Source organism: Somniosus microcephalus, chromosome 10 (assembly GCF_052327205.1).
Source record: "Somniosus microcephalus isolate GS21.2 chromosome 10, FLI_Smic_1.0, whole genome shotgun sequence".
Classification (NCBI taxonomy): Eukaryota; Metazoa; Chordata; class Chondrichthyes; order Squaliformes; family Somniosidae; genus Somniosus; species Somniosus microcephalus.
Window position 1 is genome coordinate 234,412,988 of NC_140996.1, and position 26,945 is coordinate 234,439,932.

The following is a 26,945-nucleotide window of genomic DNA, read 5'->3' on the forward strand; positions in this document are numbered from 1 at the left end:
CAGTGATTTTTAAGTGGGGTAAATTGGTCGCTGGGCAGGTTGGGGTGAGGGGGAAGAAAGGAAGTGTGCTGGCTTTCTGCCCTTGCAGTCGTGTACTGCAATCTTCTTGCAGTCTGGCCCTGGGACGCTTACTGGCACTTAGAAAGGTAGAGTACACGTTTGAATGTAAGAAATAGGAGCAGGAGTAGCCCATACAGCCCCTCAAGCCTGCTCCACCAATCAATGAGATCATGGCTGATTCTCATTTTCCTGCCCGATCCCCATATCCCTCGATTCCCCTAGAGTCCAAAAATCTATCGATCTCAGCCTTGAATATACTCAAAGATGCAGCACCCACAGCCCTCTGGGGCAGAGAATTCCAAAGATTCACCACCCTCTGAGTGAAGAAATTCCTCCTCATCTCAGTCCTAAATGGCCGACCCCTTATCCTGAGACTGTGCCCCCTGGTTCTAGACTCTCCAGCCAGGGGGAAACAACCTCTCAGCATCGACCCTGTCAATCCCCCTCAGAATCTTGTATGTTTCAATGAGATCACCTCTCATTCTTCTAAACTCCAGAGAGTATCGGCCCAATCTAGTCATATTCTGAGACACTTTGCAGGAAGTTAAAATACGCGCTGTTCTGAGACCGAGTTGGACATTTCTGAACGAGCCGACGATGCATTTTAATAACCGCTGAATCTGGACTGGTGTCAGGCTGAGAACGGCAAAGGCCGAACAATGTAAGATTGGGCGGCTCCGACAGCCACTCATCGTGTTACTGAGGCACACGGGCCGGAGGATCCCGGGTCAGTCCCAGGACTCTGCCGAGTGATTGGGGGTCGGGGGGGGGGGGGGGGGGAGAGAGAGGAGTGTTACAGTTGCCCTTGGGCTCGGGGTGGGGAGGGGGTGGCATGGCGGCGGCGCTGGGGGGGGAAGGGAGCAAAGAAACGGTCAGGTTCGCCACCCCTGATCACGATGCTGTGCCGGGAAGTTTACGTGGAGACATCGGGTTCAGGCTGGAATCTGTCAGTCACCCATGGTCAAATACCCGCTGGCCAACATTTCCACTGAGCTGCGCGGCCACACAGCGGTCTGGCGGTCCCGCGCAGGCCGCTCACCGGCTTTTACGTGGAAGAAACCGCGCATGCGTGGAAATTTGAATGGGCCAGTTAACAGGACCACGCACGAAAGCAAAAATTAGAGGGAACATTGCTGCTGAGGCTCGCTGTTTAAGCTCGCGGGTGACTGCTTGGGAGAGGTGCTCCGAGGAAAATTCAGCCCCTTTTTGGGGGAGAGGAATGGAATTTATTTTGAACAGGGTAGAGTTGCTCGAAGCTCGGTTCAACATCCCGCAAGTGACGAGCTGCATTAACTCCGCTCTGTTTGCTTTTCATATGCCTGCAGCCCCCAACAGGCACAGACACAATGGTGAAGTCTGGAGTCAGCACCAACATCAGTACCAAGCACCAGTGCATCACGGCCATGAAGGAGTATGAGACCAAGTCATTGGAGGTGGGTGTTGGTGTAAAGGGGGAGTTTTTCTGGTCACTGACGAGGCCGGCATTTCTTGTCCGTCCCTAGTTACCCAACTTTGTGGTGTTTTTGTACAACTGAGGGGCTCACTAGGCCAGAGGGCACGTAAGAGTCAATCACGTTGGTGTGTGACTGGAGTCACCTATAGGCCCAGACCGGGTCAGGACGGCAGGCTTCCTTCCCTAAAGGGACATCAGTGAACCCGTTGGGTTTTTACGACAATCCGACAGCTTCATGGTCACTGTTACTGGATCCAGCTTTTTATTTATAGATTTAAAACAAAACCGAATTCAAATTCTCAGAACTGCCGTGGTGGGGTTTGAACTCGCTCTCTGGATTACTGGCCTAGTAACATAACCACGCCATGCTGAGTTAGATCTCAGCACCTCTAGGCCAAGGAGTAGGGGAATAAATCATCCAGGCTTCCTGCTCCTGATCACCAGCCAGTTATTCTTCTCGTGTGTGAAAGAAAGAAAGAGACTTTCATTTATATAGCGTCTTGCACGACCGCCGGATGTCCCAAAGCGCTTTATAGCCAATGAAGTACTTTGTGAAGTGTAGTCACTGTAATGTAGGAAACACGGCAGTGCGCACAGCAAGCTCCCACAAACAGCAATGTGATAATGACCAGATAATCTGTTTTAGTGATGTTGGTTGAGGGATAAATATTGGCCCCAGGACACCGGGGAGAACTCCCCTGTTCTTCTTCAAAATAGTGCCATGGGATCTTTTACATCCACCTGAGAGGCCAGACGGGGACTCGGTTTAACGTCTCATCGAAAGACATCACCTCTGACAGTGCAGCGCTCCCTCAGTACTGCCCCCTCCGACAGTGCGGCGCTCCCTCAGTACTGCCCCCTCCGACAGTGCGGCGCTCCCTCAGTACTGCCCCCTCCGACAGTGCGGCGCTCCCTCAGTACTGCCCCCTCCGACAGTGCGGCGCTCCCTCAGTACTGCCCCCTCCGACAGTGCGGCGCTCCCTCAGTACTGCCCCCTCCGACAGTGCGGCGCTCCCTCAGTACTGCCCCCTCCGACAGTGCGGCGCTCCCTCAGTACTGCCCCTCCGACAGTGCGGCGCTCCCTCAGTACTGCCCCTCCGACAGTGCGCCGCTCCCTCAGTACTGCACTGGAGTGTCAGCCTAGATTTTTGTGCTCATGTCTCGAGTGGGACTTGAACCCACAACCTTCTGACTCAGAGGCGAGAGCGCCACCCGCTGACACGGTGAAGCAATCAGTTCTGCTTTCACAAGCCCGCGGTGGGATATTGTGCCAGCGACTGCTGTCTGAGTTCACCTATGAAGACTGCCCGTGTGATATTGGAGGGCACGAGTACAGCAGTGACAGCGAGCGTTAACTCTTTGTGCCATTTTGCTTATGCCAGGAGCTGCGATTTGAGGATTACACGGCCGGCCGCAAGGGACCGCAGGCCCCGCTGGGGGGAGGTGGCGGCCTGTTTGGCACTTCGACCGCTACGTCCAGCGCCGGCACCGGGCTGTTTGGAGCCACTCCAGCCAACCCCACCGGGGGATTCAACTTCGGGCAGAACAAAACCGGCTTCGGAACAAGTGAGTTCATCGACTGTTTAGAACGGGCCAGTGCCCGCTACGTTTCAGGCTACGGGTTTCATTTAGTGAAGTGTGAGGGGAGGTGGTGGTTAGATCGGAGGTCCCTACAGTGCAGGTGTGGGGTATCGAAGCCTGTGTGTGCAGCGTGGAGTTTAAATCCCGCCTCCTGTTCATTCCCTTCTACTTCCCGCTAACTGGGCCTGGTGTTCTGAAATGGGATTTGTCCAGCCATGAGGCAGTGGCCCTTTCCAAACCTCCAGGCCCACAAATTTCAAACCAGTGAGCCGCCTGGGCCTTGAGGGCTGGTTTGCTGGGGCTGAATCCAGGGGTGGTCACAAGCCCACGGTTTGGACCTCCCACCGATGGGGAGCTCTGAGCCTGTTTTTGATGGTGAGGGCTTCATGACGTCCTCCAGTATAAAAGCCGGGAATGTTGTAGACTCGAGTACCTCCGTCGGTCCTGTTTCTGTGCGGCTTTGCTCTTCTGGGAAGTTAGTTTTCCCCCTCTCTCCGCGGGACCCTCTCCTTGGCCTGGAGGTGTCGCTTGGATACGGTTACACCGGTGACGGTAGCTCCCTGGTACCTTGTCCACATGGCCATTTATCCAGCTCTGGATAATGTCAGGAGGATGTTTGGCCACGGGGGGCATCACAGCCGAGCGGGATCCAGTCCTGACCAGCCTCCCACCCTCGGCTTATCCAAAACTCTGCTGCCCCGTGTCCTAACTCGCGCCAAATCCCGTTCGCCCTTCACCCCTGTGCTCGCTGACCTACATTGGCTCCCAGTCCGGCAGCGCCTCGATTTTAAAATTCTCATCCTTGTTTTCAAATCCCTCCATGGCCTTGCCCCTCCCTATCTCTGTAATCTCCTCCAGCCTCACAGCGCTCCAAGATCTCTGCGCTCCTCCAATTTTGGCCTCTTGACCATCCCCTGATTTTAATCGCTCCACCACTGGCGGCCGTGCCTTCAGCTGCCTGGGCCCTAAGCTCTGGAATTCCCTCCCTAAACCCCTCCGCCTCTCTCTCCTCTTTGTATCTCCTTCTATGGCTCGGTGTCAAATTTTGTTTTGAAAATTCTCCTGTGAAGTTCCTTGGGATGTTTTGCTGCGTTCAGTGCAAGTTGTTGTGTCCAGCAGGGGTACTGGGGGAAGCGAGCAGGCGGGGAACAGAGACTTTCCACCTCCTCCTCTCCCTAGCCCGAGGTGTAGGGGTCAGTTGGCGCACCCCAATAATGCTGTCGCCAGTGAGATCGGCTAACTCCGCGCAGCCTGGGAATTGAACCTTGGGCCTTCCGAGACTCTCGTACTCAAATACTCGCTGCCTTAAGTGGCTGGAATCATTGGGAGCCTTTCTTGGGGTTTGTTAATTATAATCAAAACTTCTCCCGTAAACTCCTCGCCACCCCTATTCATCTTGGGCTACCGAATTGCATTTGGCTCGAGCCTGTCACTGTGGAGGTGGTCGGGGCAATTCTGAGTGACCCACCCCCCAAACTCAACTTGGACACATTGGGCGGCGATTCTGGGCAGTGTCGGTGGGCTATTGTTTCACGGGAGGCATCACGGCTGAGTTCTGATCCTTGTCCATATCTTTCCCTGCCTTGGGGTGCTCCACCTCGTCGATAGTGATTCTCCCTGCAGCCTCTCCCTCACTTTCCTCCTAGAGTTTGGAGCTAATTCTGTGGAGTGAGGGACGGAGGGAGAATCCAGGAGGTCCTTCTCCCCACCCCAGTGCAGCCTGTTGTGCCAGTGACGCGTGTTGCCAAAATCCAGATGATTACTTAATGGTTTTTAGTGCATCATTTAACTCCCTGCTCCCTCCAGCAGCCATACAGTCACTTATACACATTTCACTGGTGTTGTCGGGACTTGTATGTGGAATGTACAAGCTTCTCATTGTGAGAGTGTGGGACTTAACCCAGAGATAGGAACATGTGGCGACCATTCAGCCCCTCGAGCCTGTTCCGCCGTTCAGTTAGATCATGGTTGATCTGTACCTTAACTCCATTTACCTGCCTTGGTGCCGTAAACCTTAATACCCTTACCCAACAAAAATCTATCCATCTGTTTTAAAATTTCCAATTGACCCTCAGTCTCGACAGCTTTTTGAGGGAAAGTTTTCCAGATTTCCCCCACCCTTTGTGTGAAGAAGTGCTTCCTGACATCACCCCTGAACGGTCTAGCTCTAATTTTAAGGTTCTGCCCCCTTGTTCTGGACTCCCCCCCACCAGAGGAAATAGTTTCTCTCTCTTGACCCGATCAACTCCTTTAATCATTTTAAACACCTCGATCAGATCACCCCTTAATCTTCTAAACTCGAGGGGAATACAAGCCCAGTCTGGGCAACCTGTCCTCGTAATTTAACCCTTTTAGCTCCGGTATCATTCTGGTGAATCTGCGTTGCACTCCCTCCTGCTGCCCACATCGGGCAGTGATTCCCTGTGCATGTGGAACGCCGGGCTTCGCCGGGGGTGCTACAGCACTTGCTGACGCTGCTTTTCCTTCAGTTAGTGGGTTTGGGAGAGGGATTCCCCAACCAATCCGTGCGTAGCTCTCTCGCGCGTTAAGCTGCTTCAACATCGAGAGTGCTGCATTGGTGCCAGTTTGCACAGCCAGGAGCAACACCCCAAGTAAAGTTGAGCGAGATTTGCCCTGGGCCAATGCCCCTCCCTCAACTGTCACCAGCAAAAACACAGTCCCAGCTGTCTTTGTGGGATCTTGCTGTGTGTGAAATCACCTTTTTGCGTCTAGCTACATAACCAAAGTAATTCAATGTATGTGAAGTGCTCCACGATGCTTAAAAGTGCGCGCAGACTCACTTGCGGTTTTACATGATATAATTTGTGACTCTGCTTTTCTTTAGTGTGTTTATTGCCACCCCCACTGTCTGTAGCGCAAAGCCCGCAGTTAAATGGCATGCCTTTTCAGCACTTTGACTTTGTCTTGTTAACTCGCCTTCCTCACTCCCAGGAACCTCTATTGAGTGATGTGCTGGCTGTTTTATTTGTTCTTGGTATGTGGGTGATGCTGACAAGACTGACATTTATTGCCCATCCTGAATTTCCCCGAGGGCTTTGAGTCAATCATGTTGGTGTGGGTCTGGAGCCACATATAGGCCCAGACCGGGTAAGGACGGTGGGTTTCCTTCACTAAAGGACATCAGTGAACCAGTTGGGTTTTTACGGCAATCCGACAGCCTCATGGTCACTTTCACTGAGACCAGATTTTTATTTCCAGATTTTCTTAAAAACTGAATCCAAGTTCTCAAACTGCCGACGGTAGGATTTGAACTCGTGTTGTCTGGATTACCTCTGGGTTATTAGTACAGTGACACCACGACACGACTGGAGCTCTAAATCCATGCCCAATCACTTGAGGGGGAATAAGAACATAAGAAATAGGAGCAGGAGTCGGCCATTCGGCCCCTCGAGCCTGCTCCACCATTCAATGAGATCATGGCTGATCATCGACCTCAACTCCACTTTCCCGCCTGATCCCCATATCCTTCAATTCCCCTCGAGTCCAAAAATCTATCGATTTCTGTCTTGAATATACTCAACGATTCAGCATCCACCGCCCTCTGGGGCAGAGAATTCCAAAGATTCACCGCCCTCTGAGTGAAGAAATTCCTCCTCATCTCAGTCCTAAATGGCCGACCCCTTATCCTGAGACTGTGACCCTTATGGGCGGGGGGGGGGAAATGTCTGGCATCTTTTAATTTCATTAATTTATAAAATGCTGTTGATTTTCTGTGCTCCTGTACTGAAGGGTGTGATTTTTCAGGCTCTGCCTCGCATGCTTCCTCGGAGCAGCACCTACTGATAGCCAGCCACCTGTGCCCAAGGACCCCAGAGGCATAGATTTGCCACCTTTGTTGACGCTTTAGATGTGTTGTGGTAGATTTTTTTTTTTTTAATCAAAAATTGAACGAGTGACTTCCTCTCCTCAGACACTGGGCTCCTTTCACAAGTGGGTGTGCTGGGAACAGTCTGTGGGTCCAGTCTTCAGAAAACAGGTAGGGACTCTGATTGTAAGGTTGAAAAGCTTTGATGCAGCTGAGATCGCGGGTAGTAGCTCGGTCAATAGCGCGGCGTCTCTTTACAGGAAGTCACAACTACTGCCGCTCGATCTCGCTGGACACGCTTACCAACCAATGCAGGGGGAGCAGGAACTGGTCTGGGGTCTGGCTCCTGCTCCCTTATCTACCCCGCCCCCCCAACCCCCTCTCCTGAAAGCATCAGCTCCTTTGCGAACACACGGGCACCGGCAGCGCTCCGATTGCCGCAACCCACCCCCTCCAGTGGCTATGCTTGCAGAGCCTCCACGGGAGGCAACAGCAAGGTTGGCTGTTTGACTGTGACGGCATCGCAGCCGAGCCCCATCTCTCGTCCTCTCCCTACATTCACAGCTGTGCACTCCCCAGCACCTGTGGGCTAAACAATTCAAGCCTCTTGGTAAACACAGCAGTCTTGTCTCCGCAAGCTCTCAGCAGTTGCGAGCCGCATCGCTTTCACAAGCTGCTATGCATCAGGGTCTTGTGTAAGTAGGTGTTCTGTGGGATGAGCACAGGATGACAGGACGATACCTCTGCTGGAGGAGTGGCTGTACCGGCCGGTGTACGTTCAGAGAAAAGATCCTGCCGAATTTCAAAGTGCTCCACGGCTTTGAGAATTGATGAGGCTGTCAGAGAAATGGAAACGGTGAAGAAGCTTTTCACCCAACAGCTCTGAACTCCGGTGCTACCTGCTCCTTTCCTGCAACTTGGATTTACACAGCGCAGAGACGTGCAAGCCCTTAAAGCGGCTGGTCACGGGGGAGAGGCCCCATGATGAGCGGAGTTTGTTTTGTGGGAAAGAATAGAACCTGATGTAACAGCAGGAAATCATAACTGTTGATCCAAACATAGTTATTTTAAATTCATTCTCGCAAGACTGGCATTTATTGCCCATCCCTAGTTGCCCTAAGACGGTGATGGTGGGCAGCGTTCCCATTGAGCTGCGCGAAAATTTGAATGGGACGCGCGCCCCAAAAAAACTGGGACTGGGTTTTTACGACAATCTGACCGCTTCGTGGCCACTTTTACCAGATTTTTATTTCCAGATTTTTAAAAATTGAATTTAAATTCTAAAACTGCCATGGTGGGATTTGAACTGGCGTTCTCTAGATTATTAGTCCAGATAAATTACCACTGCGCTTTCCCGTCATCTTTCCCCTTCCCCCAAAAAGGGATGTCTCTTTAAGAAATATTATAATAGTAATTGGATAGCTCTTTCAAAGAGCCGGCATGATGGGCCGAATGGCCGCCACCTGCGCTGAGTCAGTCGATGGAACGTTGGTGTAGGGTGAGTGGAGCAGTAGAAAACTTTGCATCGGCCTGTCTATGAGTGGACAGTGAAGCTCAGAGCGTCCTGTCACCGTGGGGTGTGGGTATCCGTGGCATTCCCACATCTCCACGCTCATGTAGAGTTGAGTGACTCTCTCGGATGAGACGTACCTCACTGGAGCGCAGAGCTCGAGAGTGTTGAGTTCAACCTTCTGTGGAGGGCAAGAGGAAGGTTTCGAGTGACTGAGACTGGCATCTATCTGCGATCGATCGCAAACTTCAGAACGGGCTTAAGCTACCCCTCGACCAGCATTATAACAGCACTGCTTTCTGATAAAACTCAGATAGGTGGGGAATGGATTCAAGGGATTACAATGAACCGACGCCCCCCCCCCTGCTAGACAGGAAGTACTGGCTTCTTCCGGCTCAGTGCTGCCTAAAGTGATTTATTTGGTATTTTTACCTGTTTTATTTGGTACTTTTACCGATGCCCAGACTTGGTAACTGATCCTCGTGCGCCTCAGATCCCCTCCCTCCTCCCCACTCCGTGGCCTCCCTCGGGGTGCGGGGGGGGGGGGGGTTCTGCAGCATACACCATCTACCCCTTAAACTGGGCGCCTAGGCTAAGGGCGTCCTTTAAGCGTTACTGGGTTTTTGCTCGTCAGCCAGGTGACCCTTTCACTAGACTGTTGCCAGGTGATGTGGAGCTTGAATGCATGTTTAACGTTGTACCTGTTGCAGACAGTCGCACTGAACATCCCTTTAGACATGGCGGAAATTGAAAATGAATAAATGGTTTAGACACTACACACCAGTGAGAGTGCTGATTTAAAAAGAGCCTCTTCAAACTGTGCAGCAGCTCAAATGTCGTCGTTTCGGTCCAGTATCTAATCCATAAGTCCCTACACAAACTTCTATACAATACATAGTAAACGTTTAACTCCATTTTATCTTTCACCCGGTTTGAAATAAACTGATGAGTGTCGGCTGTGGCTCAGTGGGCAGCACTCTCTCTCTTGGAGTCAGTAGGTTGTCGGTTCAAGTCCCACTCCAGAGACTTAGCACAAAATCCAGGCTGGCACTCCCAGTGCAGTACTGAGGGAGTGCCGCACTGTCGGAGGGGTAGTACTGAGGGAGTGCCGCACTGTCGGAGGGGCAGTACTGAGGGAGCGCCGCACTGTCGGAGGGGCAGTACTGAGGGAGCGCCGCACTGTCGGAGGGGCAGTACTGAGGGAGCGCCGCACTGTCGGAGGGGCAGTACTGAGGGAGCGCCGCACTGTCGGAGGGGGCAGTACTGAGGGAGCGCCGCACTGTCGGAGGGGCAGTACTGAGGGAGCGCCGCACTGTCGGAGGGGCAGTACTGAGGGAGCGCCGCACTGTCGGAGGGGCAGTGCTGAGGGAGCGCCGCACTGTCGGAGGGGCAGTACTGAGGGAGCGCCGCACTGTCAGAGGGGGCAGTACTGAGGGAGCGCCGCACTGTCGGAGGGTCAGTACTGAGGGAGCGCCGCACTGTCGGAGGGGCAGTACTGAGGGAGCGCCGCACTGTCGGAGGGGCAGTACTGAGGGAGCGCTGCACTGTCGGAGGGGCAGTACTGAGGGAGCGCCGCACTGTCGGAGGGTCAGTACTGAGGGAGCGCCGCACTGTCGGAGGGGCAGTACTGAGGGAGCGCCGCACTGTCAGAGGGGCAGTACTGAGGGAGCGCCGCACTGTCGGAGGTGCCGTCTTTCGGCTGAGACGTTAAAACCGAGGCCCCATCTGCCCCCTCGGGTGGACGTAAAAGATCCCATGGCCCTTTGAAGAAGAGCAGGGGAGTTCTCTGGTGTCCTGGGGCAATATTTATCCCTCAATCAACATCACTAAAAACAGATTATCTGGTCATTATCACATTGCTGTTTGTGGGAGCTTGCTGTGCGCAAATTGGCTGCTGCTTTTCCTACATTACAACAGTGACTGCAATTCAAAAAGTACTTCATTGGCTGTAAAGCTCTTTGGGATGTCTGGTGGCTGTGAAAGGTGCTATATAAATGTAAAATCTTTCTTTCTATAAGCTCAGTTATAAGTGCAATATACCTTGTGAAAACTTCCAGCTTCTGACTTGTAATATCATGTAAGTAGTGAGCGGCATCTTCTCATTTACTTAGTGACATTTATTGCAGGGGGAGAGGAGGGGACTAGATGCAGCTAACCCTGTATGTTCGTGGGAGGCTTGTATGTTGGGTGTTTTCTTACAGAAAGTACAACAGCTACAGTCAGGCTACAAGCGGAGAGGCAAGTCTGTGCACGAGTGGAAACGAGTTTGAAAGTGCCTGTGGTTGGGGGTTGTCTGGACGCCTACAAGAGGGTGGGCGGGGGCGAAGGTGAAATCCCACGGGGGATTCCTCTCCCTGCCCTCGAGGTGCAGTCGCTGCCCTCCGCTGACGTCGGGATGTCTGTGTTTCAGGTACCGGTGCGTTCGGCGCAGCCACGGGGGGCCTCTTCGGGCAAGCACAGCCGCAGCCCACCACCGGCCTCTTCGGGAACAAGCCCTTCGGCCTGGCCACCACCACGCAGAGCACCGGCTTCGGATTCGGCAACGCTAACACCATGGGTCAGCCAAACACCAGCAGCATGGTAAGATCATCGGGTGAGCGCCGGGCGGCCTGGCAGTGAACGGCGGTTCAGTCAGTCGTTGCTGTTTAACTTCCCCAGTGGGCTGAAAGGGTTAAATTACGAGGACAGGTTGCTCAGACTGGGCTTGTGTTCCCTCGAGTTTAGAAGATTAAGGGATGATCTAATCGAGGTGTTTAAGAAGATTAAAGGAGTTGATCGGGTCGAGAGAGAGAAACTATTTCCTCTGGTGGGGGGAGTCCAGAACAAGGGGGCAGAACCTTAAAATTAGAGCCCGGCCGTTCAGGGGTGATGTCAGGAAGCACTTCTTCACACAAAGGGGGGTGGAAATCTGGAACTCTCTCCACCCCCAGAAAGCTGTGAATGTTGGGGGTCAATTGAAAATTTCTAAACTGAGATCGGTCGATTTTTGTTGCGTAAGGGAATTGAGGGATACGGAACCAAGGCGGGTAGATGGAGTTCCGATACAGATCAGCCCCGATCTCATTGAATGGCGGAGCAGGCTCGAGCGGCTGCATGGCCGCCTGCTGTTCCACCTGTCCGGTGCCATCTTTCAGATGTGAATCATGGTCCCTTCTGCCTGTTTCAGTTCTCGGGTAAGGTCCCATGGCAGTATCTGGCCAACATTGCCACAAAAAAAAAATCAGATTAACTGGTCGGCACTCTCCCTTTTGGTGTTTGTGGGATCTTGCTGTGTGCAAATTGGCTGCCGCCTTTGCCTACAAGACAGCAGTTGCACCTCCAAAATAATTCACTGACTGTGTGGGACATCCTGAAGGTGTGAAACACGCTCTGGAAACATCAGTGCTTTTCCTCCTCCTTCATAGAGGAAAAAAAATGAGTGTTCTGCAGCAACACAAATACTGTGGCAGCAAGAGCAGGTCAGGGGCTGGGTATTCTGCAGCGAGTGTCTCGCCTCCTGACTCCCCAAAGCATTTCCACCATCTACAAGGCACAAGTCAGGAGTGTGATGGAATACTCTCCACTTGCCTGGATGAGTGCAGCTCCAACAACACTCGAGACGCTCGACACCATCCAGGACAAAGCAGCCCACTTGATTGGCACCCCATCCACCACCTTAAACATTCACTCCCTCCAGACCAGTGTACCGTGGCTGCAGTGTGTACCATCTACAAGATGCACTGCAGCAACTCGCCAAGGCTTCTTCGGCAGCACCTCCCAAACCCGCAACCTCTTCCACCTAGAAGGACAAGGGCAGCAGGCGCATGGGGACACCATCATCTCCAAGTTCCCCTCCGAGTCACACACCATCCTGACTTAGAAATATATCGCCGTTCCTTCATCGTCGCTGGGTCAAAATCCTGGAACTCCCTCCCTAACAGCACTGTGGGAGTACCTTCACCACACGGACTGCAGCGGTTCAAGAAGGCGGCTCACCACCACCTTCTCGAGGGCAATTGGGGAGGGGCAATAAATGCTGGCATTGCCAGCGAAGCCCACGTCCATAAGCGAATAAAAAAAGAAAATGCTCTATTGGGAGTGGGGCGCTGTGGTAAACCACTGTTTGTATTCCACTGTGGACATGCCTCGGCTGACTCCTCCCACAAGTCCTAGTATAAAGGTGACTGCTCCCCGGCCCTTTGTATTTCTGGACCGGTCGACCACTCGAGGCAGACCTTCATTCTTTTGTTAATAAAAGCCTTTAGTTACTCTCTTAACTCTCAGTCTTGAAGCTGGAATTTATCCTGCGGCTGGCCAACAGGAGTGCGGGCAGATGTAACTGGTGCCTGTTATGCCCCAACCCTCCCCGTGCGTGCCGTGGCTCAGTGGGTAGCCCTCATCTGAGTCAGAAGGTCGTGGGTTTAAGTCTCATAGTCATAACGGCACAGAAGGAGGCCCATCGAGTCGGTGCCGGCTCTCTGTAGAGCAATCCAGTCAGTCCCATTCCCCCGCTCTATCCCCGTAGCCCTGCAAGTTTATTTCCCTCAAGTGCCTATCCAGTTTCCCCTTGAAAACATTGAGTGTCTCCGCTTCCACCACTTCCGTCGGCAGCGAGTTCCAGGTCCTCACCACTCGCTGCGTAAAAAAGTTTTTCCTCAAATCTCCCCTGGAACTCTTGCCCCAAACCTTAAATCTGTGTCCCCTAGTCCTTGTACCATCAACTAGTGGGAACAGCCTTTCCCCGTCCAGCCTATCCAAACCCGTCATAATCTTGTACACCTCTATCAAATCACCCCTCAATCTCCTTTGCTCTAATGAAAACAAATCCAGCTTCTCCAACCTGTCCTTGTAGCTAAGATCCCCCATCCCCGGAACCATTCTGGTAAATCTCCTCTGCACCCTCTCAAGGGCCTTCACATCCTTCCTAAAGTGTGGTGACCAGAACTGGACGCAATACTCCAGCTGTGGCCTAACCAGCGCTTTATAAAGATTCAACATAACTTCTCTACTTTTGTACTCAATACCTCTATTTATGAAACCCAAGATCCCATATGCTTTGTTAACCACTCTCTCAATATGTCCCGCCACTTTCAGGGACCTATGCACATTAACTCCCAGGTCCCTCTGTCTCGGCACACTCTTTAAAACTGTGCCATTAAGTGTATATTGCCTCTCCCTGTTCCTTCTGCCAAAATGCATCACCTCACACTTCTCTGTATTAAATTCCATCTGCCACTTGTCTGCCCATTCTGCTAGCCTTTCTATGTCCTGTTGCAGTTGATTGGTATCATCCTCACTGTTTGCCACACCCCCAAGTTTGGTGTTATCGGCAAATTTAGAAATTCTACTCTGTATTCCAATATCCAGGTCATTTATATATAAAAGCAGTGGCCCCAGCACTGGCCCTTGGGGAACACCACTGTCTACCATCCTCCAGTCTGAAAAACAGCCATTTACCACAACTTGCTGATTCCTGTCCTTAAGCCAATTCCTTATCCAAGCTGCCACTGACCCACCTATTCCGTGAGCCTCAATTTCGTTAACCAGCCTTCTATGTGGTACTTTGTCAAACGCCTTCTGAAAATCCATGTAGACAACATCCATTGCATTCCCTTCATCAATCCTCTCTGTTACTTCATCAAAAAATTCAATTCGATTAGTCAAACACGATCTGACTTTTACAAATCCGTGTTGGCTCTCCTTAATTAGATTAAACCTCTCCAAGTGTCTACTAATTTTTCCTTGATTATTGTTTCTAAAACTTTACCCACCACTGATGTTAAACTGACCGGCCTGTAGTTACTAGGATTGTCCTTGCACCCTTTCTTGAACACTGGTGTCACATTTGCCACTTTCCAATCCTCAGGCACCTCCCCCACATCTAGGGAAGATTGGAAAATTATGGCAAGCCCTTCCGCTATCTCCTCCCCCGATTCCCTTAGCAACCTGGGATGCAAGCTATCTGGACCAGGCGACTTATCCACTCTAAGCATACCCAGCCTTTCTAGTACATCCTGTCTATTAATTTTCACCCCTTCCATTGCTTCTACCTTTTCCACTACTGATATTTTGTCAGCATCCACCTCCTTAGTAAACACCAATACAAAGTACTCTGAGTATTCTAGCCTTGCCCTGCGCCTCTAAGTATATATCACCTTCTTTGTCCCCTTTTATGTTAACCGCCATTCTACTCTCATATTCTCTCTTTGCCAATCTTATTTTCATCTTCACTTCCCCTCTCAACTTACTGTATTTGGTCTGGTTCTCCCTTGAAGAATCACCTGACATGCATCATACACCTTTTTTTTGTTTCATCATCTTCTCTATCTCCCTTGTCATCCAAGGAGCCCTTCCCTCTTGTTGGAATGTACCTAGCCTGTACTTGGAACATCTCCTCCTTAAAGATCACCCATTGTTCTGTTACAGTTTTTCCTGTCAGTCTTTGGTTCCATTTTACCCTGGCTAGATCCTTTGGCATCTCACTGAAGTTAGTCCTATTCCAGTTTAGAAGTTCCACTCTAGATTGTTCCTTGCTCCTCTCCATTGCTAATCTAAATCTTATGATACCAGGGACTTGAGCACAAAATCTAAACTGTGACCCCAGTGCAATACTGAGGGAGTGCTGCACTGTCGAAGGGGCAGTACTGGGGGAGTGCTGCACTGTCTGAGGTGCCGTCTTTCAGATGGGACGTTAAACCGAGGCCCCGTCTGCCCTCTTGGGTGGCATTAAAGATCCGACGGAACTATTCGAAGAACAGGGGAGTTCTGCCCGGTGTCCTGGGGCCCAATATTTTATCTTTCAACCAAAATCGCTAAAAACAGATGATCTGGTCATTATCACACTGCTATTTGTGGGATCCTGCTGTGTGCAAATTGGCTACTGTGTTTCCTACATTACAACAATGACTACACTTCAAAAAGTATGGCAGACTGGTCATGAAAGTAAAAGCCCATGGGATCCAAGACAAGTGGCAAGTTGGATCCAAAATTGGCTGAGGCAGGAAACAAAGGGTAATGGTCGACAGGTGTTTTTGTGACTAGAAGGCTGTTTCTAGTGGGGTTCCACAGGGCTCAGTACTGGGTCCTTTGCTTTTTGTGGTACAGTATATAACAATGATGATTGGACTTGAATGTAGGAAGTTTGATTAAGAAGTTTGCAGATGATACAAAAATTGGCCGTGTGGTTGATGATGAAGAAAGCTGTAGACTGCAGGACGATATCAGTGGACTGGTCAGGTGGGCAGAACAGTGGCAAATGGAATTCAATCTGGAGAAGTGTGAGGTAATGCATTTGGGGAGGGCTAACAAGGCAAGGGAACACACATTAAATGGTCGTCGTCTTCTTCTTGGGCAGTCCCTCGGAACCAAGGCTGACTTGCTTCCACATTAAAAATGAGTTCTCAGGTGACTGATGAGTCCAATGTGGGACCGACAGTCTCTGTCACAGGTGGGGCAGATGGTGGTTGAAGGGGCGGGTGGGTGGGGTGCTTGGGTTGACGTGCGCTGCCTGCGCTTGGCTTCCGCTTGCTCCCGGCGAAGAGACTCGAGGTGTTCGGCGCCTTCCCGGATGCTTCTCCTCCACTTTGTGCGGTCTTGGGCCAAGGATTCCCAGGTGTCGGTGGGGATGTTACACTTTTTCAAGGAAGCTTTGAGGGTGTCCTTGAAGCGTTTCCTCTGCTCACCTGGAGAGTGACACTGAAAAGTGTAGAGGATCAGAGGGACCTTGGAGTGCATGTCCACAGATCCCTGAAGGTAGCAGGACAGGTAGATAAGGTGGTTAAGAAGGCATACGGGATACTTGCCTTTATTAGCCGAGGCATAGAATATAAGAGCAGGGAGGTTATGCTTGAATTGTATAAAACACTAGTTAGGTCACAGCTAGAGTACTGCGTGCAGTTCTGGTCATCACATTACAGGAAGGATGTGATTGCACTAGAGAGGGTGCAGAGGAGATTTACCAGGATGTTGCCAGGACTGGGGAATTTTAGCTATGAGGAAAGACTGGATAGGCTGAGGTTGTTTTCTTTAGAACAGAGGCGGCTGAGGAGAGATTTAATTGAGATGTATAAAATTATGAGGGGCCTAGATAGAGTGGATAGGAAGGACCTATTTCCCTTAGCAGAAGGGTCAATAACCAGGGGGCAGAGATTTAAAGTAATTGGTCGGAGATTTAGAGGGGATTTGAGGAGAAATTCTTTCCCAGAGGGTGGTGGGGGTCTGGAACTCACTGCCTGAAAGGGTGGTCGAGGCAGAAACCCTCATCACATTTAAAAAGTACTTGGATATGCACGTGAAGTGCCGGAACCCACAGGGCTACGGACCAAGAGCTGGAAAGTGGGATTAGGCTGGAGAGCTCTTTGTCGGCCGGCGCAGACACGATGGGCCGAATGGCCTCCTTCTGTGCTGTAAATGTCTCTGATTCTATGATGGAGTACTTCATTGGCTGTAAAGCACTTCGGGACGCCCCGAGGTTGTGAAAGGCGCTCTAGAAATGCAAGTTCTTTGTGTGTTGGTCTCTGAGCTCTAACCTCGCCCTCCGCTCCCCACAGAGTTTATTCGGAACCGCCCCGGTCTCTCAATCCGGGGGGATTTTTGGAACCAACACCAACACCAGCACCGGGGCCGCGTTTGGCACAGGAGGCGGCCTGTTCGGCAACACCAACGCTGCTTTCACTAACGTCAACAACGTAAGTGTGGGAGCGCCGGACACTTTGTAAGTTTGCCACGTGCCGCGCTTTTCTGGGACAACTGAAGTGAAGACGGCCGATCTCCCCCAGCCCCACAGTAATCATTCCAATTCACAAATTATTAAAAGCGGCGACGCAGGTTAACAAGGCCATAAAATAATGCAAACCGAGCACTGGGGTTCATTTTGTAGACTAATAGAATTGAAAAGCAGAGAAGTTGTGTTAAACTTGTCTCAAACCTTGGTAAGACCGCATTTGAAGTTACTGTGCACAGTTCTGGTCTCCATATTATAAAAAGGATATAGAGACACCAGTGAGGGTCCAAAAAGATTTACAAGGATGATCCCAGAACTGAGAGGTTATCCCCATCAGGAAAGACTGAACAGGCTGGGGCTTTTCTCTCTCAGAAGGCTGAGGGGTGACCTGATAGAGGTCTTGAAAATTATGAAGGAGTTAATAGGGTAGACACAGAGAAAATGTTTCCACTTGTGAGGGAGACCAGAACTAGGGGCCATCAATATAAGATGGTCACTAGAAATTTCTTCACACAGAGGGTGGTGAATCTTTGGAATTCTCTACCCCAGAGGGCTGTGGAGGCTCAGTCATTGGGTGTATTCAAAACAGAAGTCGATAGATTTCTGACTAGTAAGGGCATCGAGGGATATGGCGATAGGGCCGGTGAATGGAGTTGAGGCAGAAGATCAGCCATGATCTCATTGAATGGCGGAGCAGGCTCGAGGGGCCAAATGGCCGACTCCTGCTCCTATTTCTTATGTTCTTATTTACTAATAAATCCAATGGGGGATTCAGGAGAAACTTCTTTACCCAGAGAGTGGTGAGAATGTGGAACTCGCTACCACAGGGAGTGGCTGAGGCGAATCGCATTTAAGGGAAAGCTGGATAAACACGAGACAGAAAGGAATGGAAGGATATGCTGATAGGGTGAGATGAAGAGGGGTGGGAGGAGGCTGGTGTGGAGCAGAAACACCGACACGGACCAGTGGGGCTGAGGGTTGGAGACGTTGTGAGGAGCCTTTGATTTCAGCAGTCAGGCTGCAGGGATGGAGGGAGAACCAAATTTAAGGTGATTGGCAAAAGAACCAGAGGCGACAGGAGGGTAAACTTCTTTACGCAGCGAGTGGTTAGGATTTGGAATGCGCTGCCTGATAGGGCGGTGGATACAGAGTCAATAGAGCCTTCAAAAGGGAGATGGATAAATACTTGAAGGAGAAAACATTGCAGGGCTAAAAGAGCGAGGGAGTGGGACTAACTGGATTGCTCTTGGGAAGAGACGCGATGGGCCGAATGGCCTCCTCCTGTGCTGTACTATTCTATGATTCCATGAGTGTTGGGGTATCTGGAGCTTGGTGGGCGGAGGAGAAGGAAAGGATCGGTTATCGAGCTGTAAAATGGGACTGCCCCTTGGCCCGAGGATAAATCGGGCTAGACTGGCTCTGACAGTCTGTGTTTCTGAACCGTATTCTCTCTCTCTCTGCAGACCCTGTTTGCTAACAAACCAGCCGGATTCGGGACGGCGACGACGAGTGCCTCCACCTTCGGCACAGCTGGTGCTGGACTGTTCGGTAACAAGCCAAACCTGACCATCGGAGCCGGTGCCAACCCGTCGAGCTTTGGTGCGTGTAAAAAAAAAACAAAGGATTCCAAGCTTCCCCTACCCTCCCCCCAAACACCCCGACAGTCCCAGCTTCCGGTTCCCCCCCCCCCCCCCAGTTATCAAATGCAGCCGGCTCACGTCGAGGCCTCCAACCTCCTTCCACGGGAACACTTTCCCAATGGAAGCAACCCGCGCTCTCTGCTTCCCGGGAATTTCGATGGCCTGCCGATCATTACGCTGCACCCACTCCAAGCCCAATACTGCCTTCCTGAGGTGCGGTGCCCGGATCTGAACGCTTGGATACGAGTTTGCACCAGTTATTTGAAATTTGGATTTTTCTCGCCCCCCTCCTCGCCTTAAAGTGCGGACTCTTGCTGGTGTCCCACAGGTCCCTCGTCCAAATTGTCATTGTCTGTGCGTGAGCTCGGCTTTGAGTATGTCTGCCGGCGCTGCACTCTGTTTCCCCACCCCAAAACTTACCCTGCACCAGTGTCCGGGCCTTCTGACTTCTCTGGTCACTTGGGTGCTCACCGTGGAGCCTTGGGAGCCAGTGGCGCAGTTTAAATCTCTGACCCCCGTTAACCTGTCCATGTGCTGGTACTAACCGATCTGCTGTGGTACCGTGGACAGGTGTGTGTCTGTGTGTGGAGAGGGGGGCAAGGTGTGTAGGGGTGTGCGCGGGACAGTGTGGTTTACTTGAAAGGTTACTCAGTGTGACCCGGTGCTTTGGGTCTGGTTTTTCCAGGGTTTGGAGCGAATGCAGCGACTGGTGGTCTGTTCGGAACTAAACCCACAGCCGGAGCCCTCGGAACTACACTCGGAGCTGGATTCGGATCAGGTCAGCTGTTCGGAGAGGGTGCAGTAACCACTGGTTCCACAGCTAGTCTGAGCCAGGATGAGGGATATATTGAGGCAGGTGTCAGGTGTTCACTTTCACCCCCCCCTTCACCCAAAACATAAGAACATAAGAAATAGGAGCAGGAGTAGGCCAATCGGCCCCTCGAGCCTGCTCCGCCATTCAATAAGATCATGGCTGATCTGATCCTAACCGCCAATCCACTATCACAGAACCATCTCCTGAATCTAACAGAATTAGACACACGAAATAGGAGCAGGATCAGGCTACACGGCCCCTGGGCCCGCTCCGCTACCCACAGGGCCATGACCGATCCGAACCTAGACTCATGTCCAAATTCCTGCCCGCTCCCCGTAACCCTTAATTCCCTTTACTTCTAGGAAACTCTCTATTTCTGTTTTAAATTTATGTAATGTAGCTTCTACAGCTTTTTGGGGCAGCATATTCCATGGACCTACCACCCTCTGAGTGAAGTAGTTCCTCCTCATCTCAGTTTTGAAAGAGCAGCCCCTTATTCTAAGACTATGCCCCCTAGTTCTAGTTTCACCCATCATCGGGAACATCCTCCCCGCATCCACCCGATCCAACCCCTTCACAATCTTGTATGTTTCAATAAGATCGCCTCTCATTCTTCTGAACTCCAATGAGTAGAGTCCCAATCTACTCAACCTCTCCTCGTATGTCCATCCCCTCATCCCCGGGATTAACCGAGTGAACCTTCTTTGTACTGACTCGAGAGCAAGTATGTCCTTTCTTAAGTATGGACACCAAAACTGTACGCAGTATTCCAGGTGCGGTCTCACCAATACCTTGTACAACTGAAGCAATACCTCCCTATTTTTATATTCTATCCCCCTAGCAATGAAAGCCAACATTCCATTGGCCGCCTTAATCACTTGCTGCACCTGCATACTAACCTTTTGAGTTTCGTGCACCAGGACCACCAGATCCCTTTGTACTTCAGTACTTTCCAGTTTCTTGCCATTAAGATAATAACTTGCTCTACGATTTTTCCTGCCAAAGTGCATAACCTCACACTTTCCAGTATTGTATTCCATCTGCCAAATCTCTGCCCACTTACTTAGCCTGTCTATGTCCCCTTGCAGGTTTTTTATGTCCTCCTCACTCACTACTTTCCCTTCCATCTTAGTATCATCTGCAAACTTTGATATGTTACACTCGGTCCCCTCCTCCAAATCGTTAATATAGATTGTAAAGAGTTGGGGACCCAGCACTGACCCCTGCGGAACACCACTAGTTACTGATTGCCAGTCTGAGAATGAACCATTTATCCCAACTCTCTGCCTTCTGTTAGATAGCCAATCCTCTATCCATGCCAGAATATTACCCCCAATCCCGTGATTTTTTATCTTAAGCAATAATCTTTTGTGTGGCACCTTGTCAAATGCCTTTTGGAAGTCTAAATACACTACGTCCACTGGTTCCCCTTTATCCACCCGATATGTTACTTCCTCAAAGAACTCCAGCAAATTTGTCAAACATGACTTCCCCTTCATAAAACCATGCTGACTTTGTCCTATTAAATTATGATTATCCAAATGTCCTGTTACTGTCTCCTTAATAATGGACTTCAAAATTTTACCTACCACAGATGTTAGGCTAACTGGTCTATAGTTTCCAGCCTTCTGTCTACTGCCCTTTTTAAATAAGGGTGTTACATTAGCAGTTTTCCAGTCTGCCGGGACCTTTGCCGAGTCCAGGGAGTTTTGGAAAATTATTACCAATGCATCCACAATCCCTACCGCCACTTCCCTCAAGACCCTAGGATGTAAGCCATCAGGTCCAGGTGATTTATCCGCCTTGAGTCGCATTATTTTACCGAGTACCACTTCCTTAGTGATTTTGATTGTGTTTAGCTCCTCCCCCCGCCCCCCCCCCCCCCCCCCCCCCTCCTTTAGCCCCCTGTTTGTCCAGTGTTGGGATATTCTTAGTGTCTTCTACTGTAAAGACTGATATAAAATATTCATTGTGTTTTTGCCATCTCCATATTTCCCACCATTAATTTCCCGGTCTCATCCTCTAAGGGACCAACATTTACTTTAGCCACCCTTTTTCTTTTTATATAACTATAAAAACTCTTACTATCTGTTTTTATATTTTTTGCTAATTTACTTTCATAATCTATCTTCCCCTTAATCAATCTTTTTGTTATTTTTTGCTGTCTTTTAAAGTTTTCCCAATCCTCTATCCTCCCACTAGATTTGGCTACCTTATATGCCCTTGTTTTTAGTCGAATACTATCCTTAATTTCTTTACTTAGCCACGGATGGCTGTCTTTTCTTTTACACCCTTTCCTTCTCAGTGGAATATATATTTTTTGGAAGTTGTAAAATAACTCCTTAAATGTACACCACTGATCATGTATCGTCTTACCCTTTAATCTATTTTCCCAATCCACTCTACTCAATTCCGCTCTCATACCTTCATAGTCTCCTTTATTCAAGCTTAGCACGCTTGTTTGAGATCCAACCTTCTCACCCTCTAATTGAATATGGAATTCAACCATGTTATGGTCACTCATTCCAAGGGGATCCTTTACTAGGACATTTTTAATTAATCCCGTCTCGTTACACAGGACCAGATTTAAGGTTGCTTGCCCCCTGGTCGGTTCAGTTACATACTGCTCAAGAAACCCATCCCTAATACACTCAATGAACTCATCCTCAAGGCAGCCCTGCCCAATTTGATTTGTCGAATTAATATGATAGTTAAAATCCCCCATAATTATAGCTGTTCCCTTATTACAAGCCTCAACTATTTCCTGATTGATACTCCGTCCAACAGAGTTGCCACTGTTCGGAGGCCTATAGACTACGCCCACTAGTGTTTTTTTCCCCTTATTATTCCTTACCTCCAGCCAAAAGAAGAATATGGACGAGTAAGTCACTCGGACACAAGAACAGCAGCACTTGAGCTGGTTGAGTGAACCCGCTGCTCTGTGTGGCACAGCCTGTAGATCCCCAGTGTCCGCTGCTCACTGCCGAGCAACTGTAGGGGCACTAGAGGGACGGGTGGAGGCCATTCAGCCCCTCGAGCCTGTTCCACTACTCAATCAGATCATGGCCGGTCTGTGTCACAACTCCATTTGCCTGCCTTTGCTCCACATCCATCGACACCCTTACCCAACAAAAATATTGCTCAGTCGTGAAGCTCCAATTAAGCCCCAGAATCCACAACCTTTTGAGGGGCGGGGAGAGTTCCAGATTTCCCCCACCCTTTGTGTGAAGAAGTGCTTCCTGACATCACCCCTGAACGGCCTGGCTCTAATTTTAAGGCTCTGCCCCCTTGTTCTGGACTCCCCCCACCAGAGGAAAGAGTTTCTCTCTCTCTACCCGATCAAATCCTTTAATCATCTTAAACACCTCGATTAGATCACCCCTTAATCTTCTAAACTCCAGGGAATACAAGCCTAGTTTCTGTGACCTGTCCCCCATAATTGAACCCTTTCAGCCCCGGTATCATTCATCAGGAACCTTATGGTTGTTGGAGGGCGTTAAACCCTTTAAATGGCCGCCGGTGGCAGGAGGAAGAAACTAGCCACGGCTCCTCTTCCAGATCACTTTCCAGTGCGCCTTGCTGGGCCGTGTGTGCCGGGCGAGGGCTGGGATGGTCTCGGCTGGGATGCGCCCCCCCCCCCCATGAGCAAATAGACAGGCCCACACAGAGCGGTCAGTCAAGAGAGGTACCAGAAGGGTGCTGGGGCCCATCCAACAATGGGGGAATTCGCTACCACATGGACTGGTTGAGGCGACTGGCATAGATTAACGGGGCGCTATGAGTATATGAGGATGAAAGGGTTCGGTTATAGCTGGAGAGTCTAGAACAGAGGGGTCACAGTCTCAGGATAAGGGGTCGGCCATTTAGGACTGAGATGAGGAGGAATTTCTTCACTCAGAGGGTGGTGAATCTTTGGAATTCTCTGCCCCAGAGGGCTGTGGAGGCTCAGTCGTTGAGTATATTCAAGGCTGAGATCGATAGATTTTTGGGCAGTAGGGAATGAAGGGATATAGAGATCGGGCGGGAAGGTGGCGATGAGGTAGAAGGTCAGCCATGATCTTATTGAATGGCGGAGCAGGCTCGAGTGGCCGACTCCTACTCCTGATTATGTTATATCGATAGGGTGGGAGGAGGCTCGTGCGGAGCATAAACACCAGCGCAGACCAGTTGGGCTGAATGGCCTGTTTCTGTGCTGTGAAATTCTAGGTAACAGTAGCCCAGCAAGAGTTGGTGTGGTGGGGAGAGAGAGGACACCGAAATCTCAACCTTTCTGTTCCGTGAAGATACGAAAGGGGCAGGAAGCTGGTCTGTCGCGCCTGCCCCACAGAACCGCCGCGCCTGGGGCTTCACGATTAGGCAGGCGTTGGCGCACATACATACCCGCCCACCATCAGTCACGCTCTGTCCTGGGACAGGCATCGACAGCAGACCGATAGACGAGAGACCCGACTGTGCTGCCGTGTCCACCGGTTGTCGGCGGTGTTGCAGCTCTGGATTTGCATGACTTTTTATTTTATAACCGTGTTTTTTTCTTTCCTAGCTCTGGGTGCCGGACAGACGTCTTTGTTCGGCAGCACTCAGCCCAAACTGGGCGCTACTCTTGGAGCGGGGGCGTTTGGAGCGGGGGCGTTCAATGCCGCCAATGCCGGCGTGGGATTCGGGGCACCTCAGGCTCCCATCTGTAAGTAGCTGTCGCACCAGGCAAGTGCGGCCTCCGCTGGTCAACTCCAGCTCATCCAAACCTCTGCTGCCCGTTTCCTAACTCGCACCAAGTCCCGTTCACCCATCACCCCAGTGCTTGACCTACATTGGCGCCCAGTCCAGCAACGCCTCGATTTATATTTTTAAAAATATTCTCATTCTTGCTTTCAAATTCCTCCGTGGCCTCAACCCCTCCATGTCTCTGTAACCTCCTCCAGCCCCACAACCCTCCGTGATCTCTACGCTCCTTCAATTCTGGCCTCCCCGACTTCTGGGATTCCCTCCTTAAACCCCTCTGCACTGCGCACCCTCTTAAAAACCTCCTGGAAAAATGTCTCTCTTCCTCCAAGCTTCTGAGTACTGCTCTCTCGCTTTCATTGACCAGTTCAGTCAATTTCCACAGGCCTAGCTGTGAAGTGCCTTAGGAGATTCCTGCTTTCCATCGCTCCACCATTGGCGGCCGTGCCTTCAGCTGTCTGGGCCCCAAGCTCTGGAATTCCCTCCCTAAACACCTCCACCTCTCTCATTTTAAGATGCTCTTTAAAACCTATCTCTGAAGCGCTTTGTGATATCCTGAGGTCATGAAAGGCTTGGTATAAATGTAGGTTTGTTGGTTCGTTCTATGCCTGTTTTTATCTCTGGCTCTCTGTTCCAGGTCTGACTGACCCCAATGCCTCTGCCACGCAGCAGGCCGTGTTACAGCAGCAGCTCAGCGCTCTGGCCTACACCCCTTTCGGAGACTCTCCGCTCTTCAGGAACCCCATGGTTGATCCCAAGAAGAAAGAGGAGGTAAGCCCCTTGACTGGCTTCCTCGGGCGTGTGTCCACGTTACAGGGCGTGAGTGGGCCTCGACCTTCGCCCGGGTAAACTGCCAACCACTTCGCAGTGATGGACACGTCTCCAGTCGGTGCAGAACAATGATAATTGAGTACGATTGTGTGGGGAGATTCTGGCGAGGGAACTGCATTGCTGCCTCAATAATGGCTGGTATTTATATCGCGCCTTCACATCATTAAAAAATCTCCCAAGGCAATTCACTGCTAGGCCTGTGGAAAATTGACTGAACTGATCAATGAAAGTGAGAGAGAAGTGTTCAGAAGCTTGGAGGAAGAGAGACTTTTTTCCTGGAGTTTTTTTTTTTAAAGAGGGGTGCGCAGTGCAGAGCGGTTTCGGGAGGAAATTCCAGAGTCGGATGCCGGCAGTTGAATCATCGAATGATGCAGCACAGAAGGAGGCCATTCGGCCTCTCGTGCCTGTGCCGGCTCTTAGAAAGATTCTCTCCAATTAGTCCCACTCCCCCCTGCTCTTGCCCCACAGCCCTGCAAATCTTTCCCCTTCGAGAACGCTCAGCTCCCAATGATGGGGCGAAAGGAAGGGGAGATCCACGAAAGGTATTCTAAAATGACAGGGATTTAAAACTATTTCCTCTGGTGGGGTGAAACCCAGAGCAAGGGGGCAGAACCTTAAAATCAGAGCCAGGCTGTTCAGGGGTGATGTCAGGAAGCACTTCTTCACACAAAGGGTGGTGGGAATCTGGAACTCTTCCCCCCAAAAAGCTGTTGAGGCTGGGGGTCAATTGGAGCTTTCAAGAGTGAGATCGATAGATTTTTGTTGGGTGAGGGTATCGAGGAATATGGAGCAAAGGTGGGTAGATGGTGTAAAGATACAGATCGGGTGTGGACTAACTGAATGGCGGAACAGGCTCGAGGGGCCGAATGGCCTCCTGTTCTGTGCGCTTTGGTTTTAATTTCTTTTCCCCTCTTCTTGCAGCGATTGAAACCCACTAACCCAGCGGCTCAGAAAGCCTTGACCACCCCCACTCACTACAAGCTGACACCCCGGCCCGCCACCAGAGTGCGGCCCAAGGCCCTACAGGCCACCGGATCCACCAAGGCCCAGCTCTTTGACGGACTGGATGACGATGAGCCGACGTCCCTATCCAACGGCACCTTCCTGCCCAGGTAAAGGCCTTTGACCCTTGGGGGTGTCTGCCGCCTTCCTGTCTCTGTGTGTCTCTCTGCGCCCCTGACTGCTGAGGCCCCAATCTCAAAACTTCTTTAAAACCAGACTCTAAACCTCATTCTTTGTGGCCCAAGAGCTGATGATTCAAAATTAAAATAATGAGCATTCAGAAATGCAGATTTGTTGGAGGCGAGCTATGTCTGGTAAACGAATGTTTAATTTTTAAAAATAATGACTGCATTGCTTTTATCAATCCAATCAGTCATTATATATGGTTATATGTATATAACAACCAAAACCTGCATTTATATAGCGCCTTTAATGTAGTAAAATGTTCCAAGGTGCTTCACAGGAGTGTAATCAGGTAAAATCTAACACCGAGCCGCATGGAGAAATTAGGGCAGGTGACCAAAACCTTAGTCAGAGGTCGGTTTTAAGGAGCGTCTTAAAGGAGGAGAGAGAAGTCGAGGCGGAGAGGTTTGGGGCCCAGGCAGCTGAAGGCACGGCCGCCAATGGTGGAGCGATTAACATCAGGTTACAGAGATGGGGAGGGGCAAGGCCGTGGAGGGATTTGAAAACGAGGATGAGAATTTTGAAATCAAGGCGTTGCTCAACCAGGAGCCGATGTAGGTCAGCGAGCACAAGGGGGCGACGGAGGAACAGGACTTGGTGCGAGATAGAATCATAGAAAGTTACA

At 50.7% G+C, this 26,945-nt stretch overlaps 1 protein-coding gene across 8 annotated transcripts in view; it reads left to right on the forward strand.

The window, feature by feature from the left end:
- Nucleotides 1-26,945, forward strand: part of nup98 (nucleoporin 98 and 96 precursor) — a 205,840-nt gene that overhangs the window by 106,136 nt on the left and 72,759 nt on the right. For 6 of the 8 annotated variants that reach the window (XM_085999815.1, XM_085999814.1, XM_085999812.1 and 3 more), the window contains 10 exons: nt 1,386-1,493; nt 2,896-3,079; nt 7,026-7,091; nt 10,841-11,010; nt 16,959-17,096; nt 18,595-18,730; nt 19,457-19,549; nt 24,126-24,266; nt 24,942-25,075; nt 26,057-26,247. In XM_085999815.1, the coding sequence (XP_085855941.1) occupies nt 1,386-1,493; nt 2,896-3,079; nt 7,026-7,091; nt 10,841-11,010; nt 16,959-17,096; nt 18,595-18,730; nt 19,457-19,549; nt 24,126-24,266; nt 24,942-25,075; nt 26,057-26,247 (1,361 nt within the window). The remainder of the gene's footprint in view (nt 1-1,385; nt 1,494-2,895; nt 3,080-7,025; nt 7,092-10,840; nt 11,011-16,958; nt 17,097-18,594; nt 18,731-19,456; nt 19,550-24,125; nt 24,267-24,941; nt 25,076-26,056; nt 26,248-26,945) is intronic. The other 2 variants (XM_085999816.1, XM_085999819.1) reach the window with 1 other exon arrangement.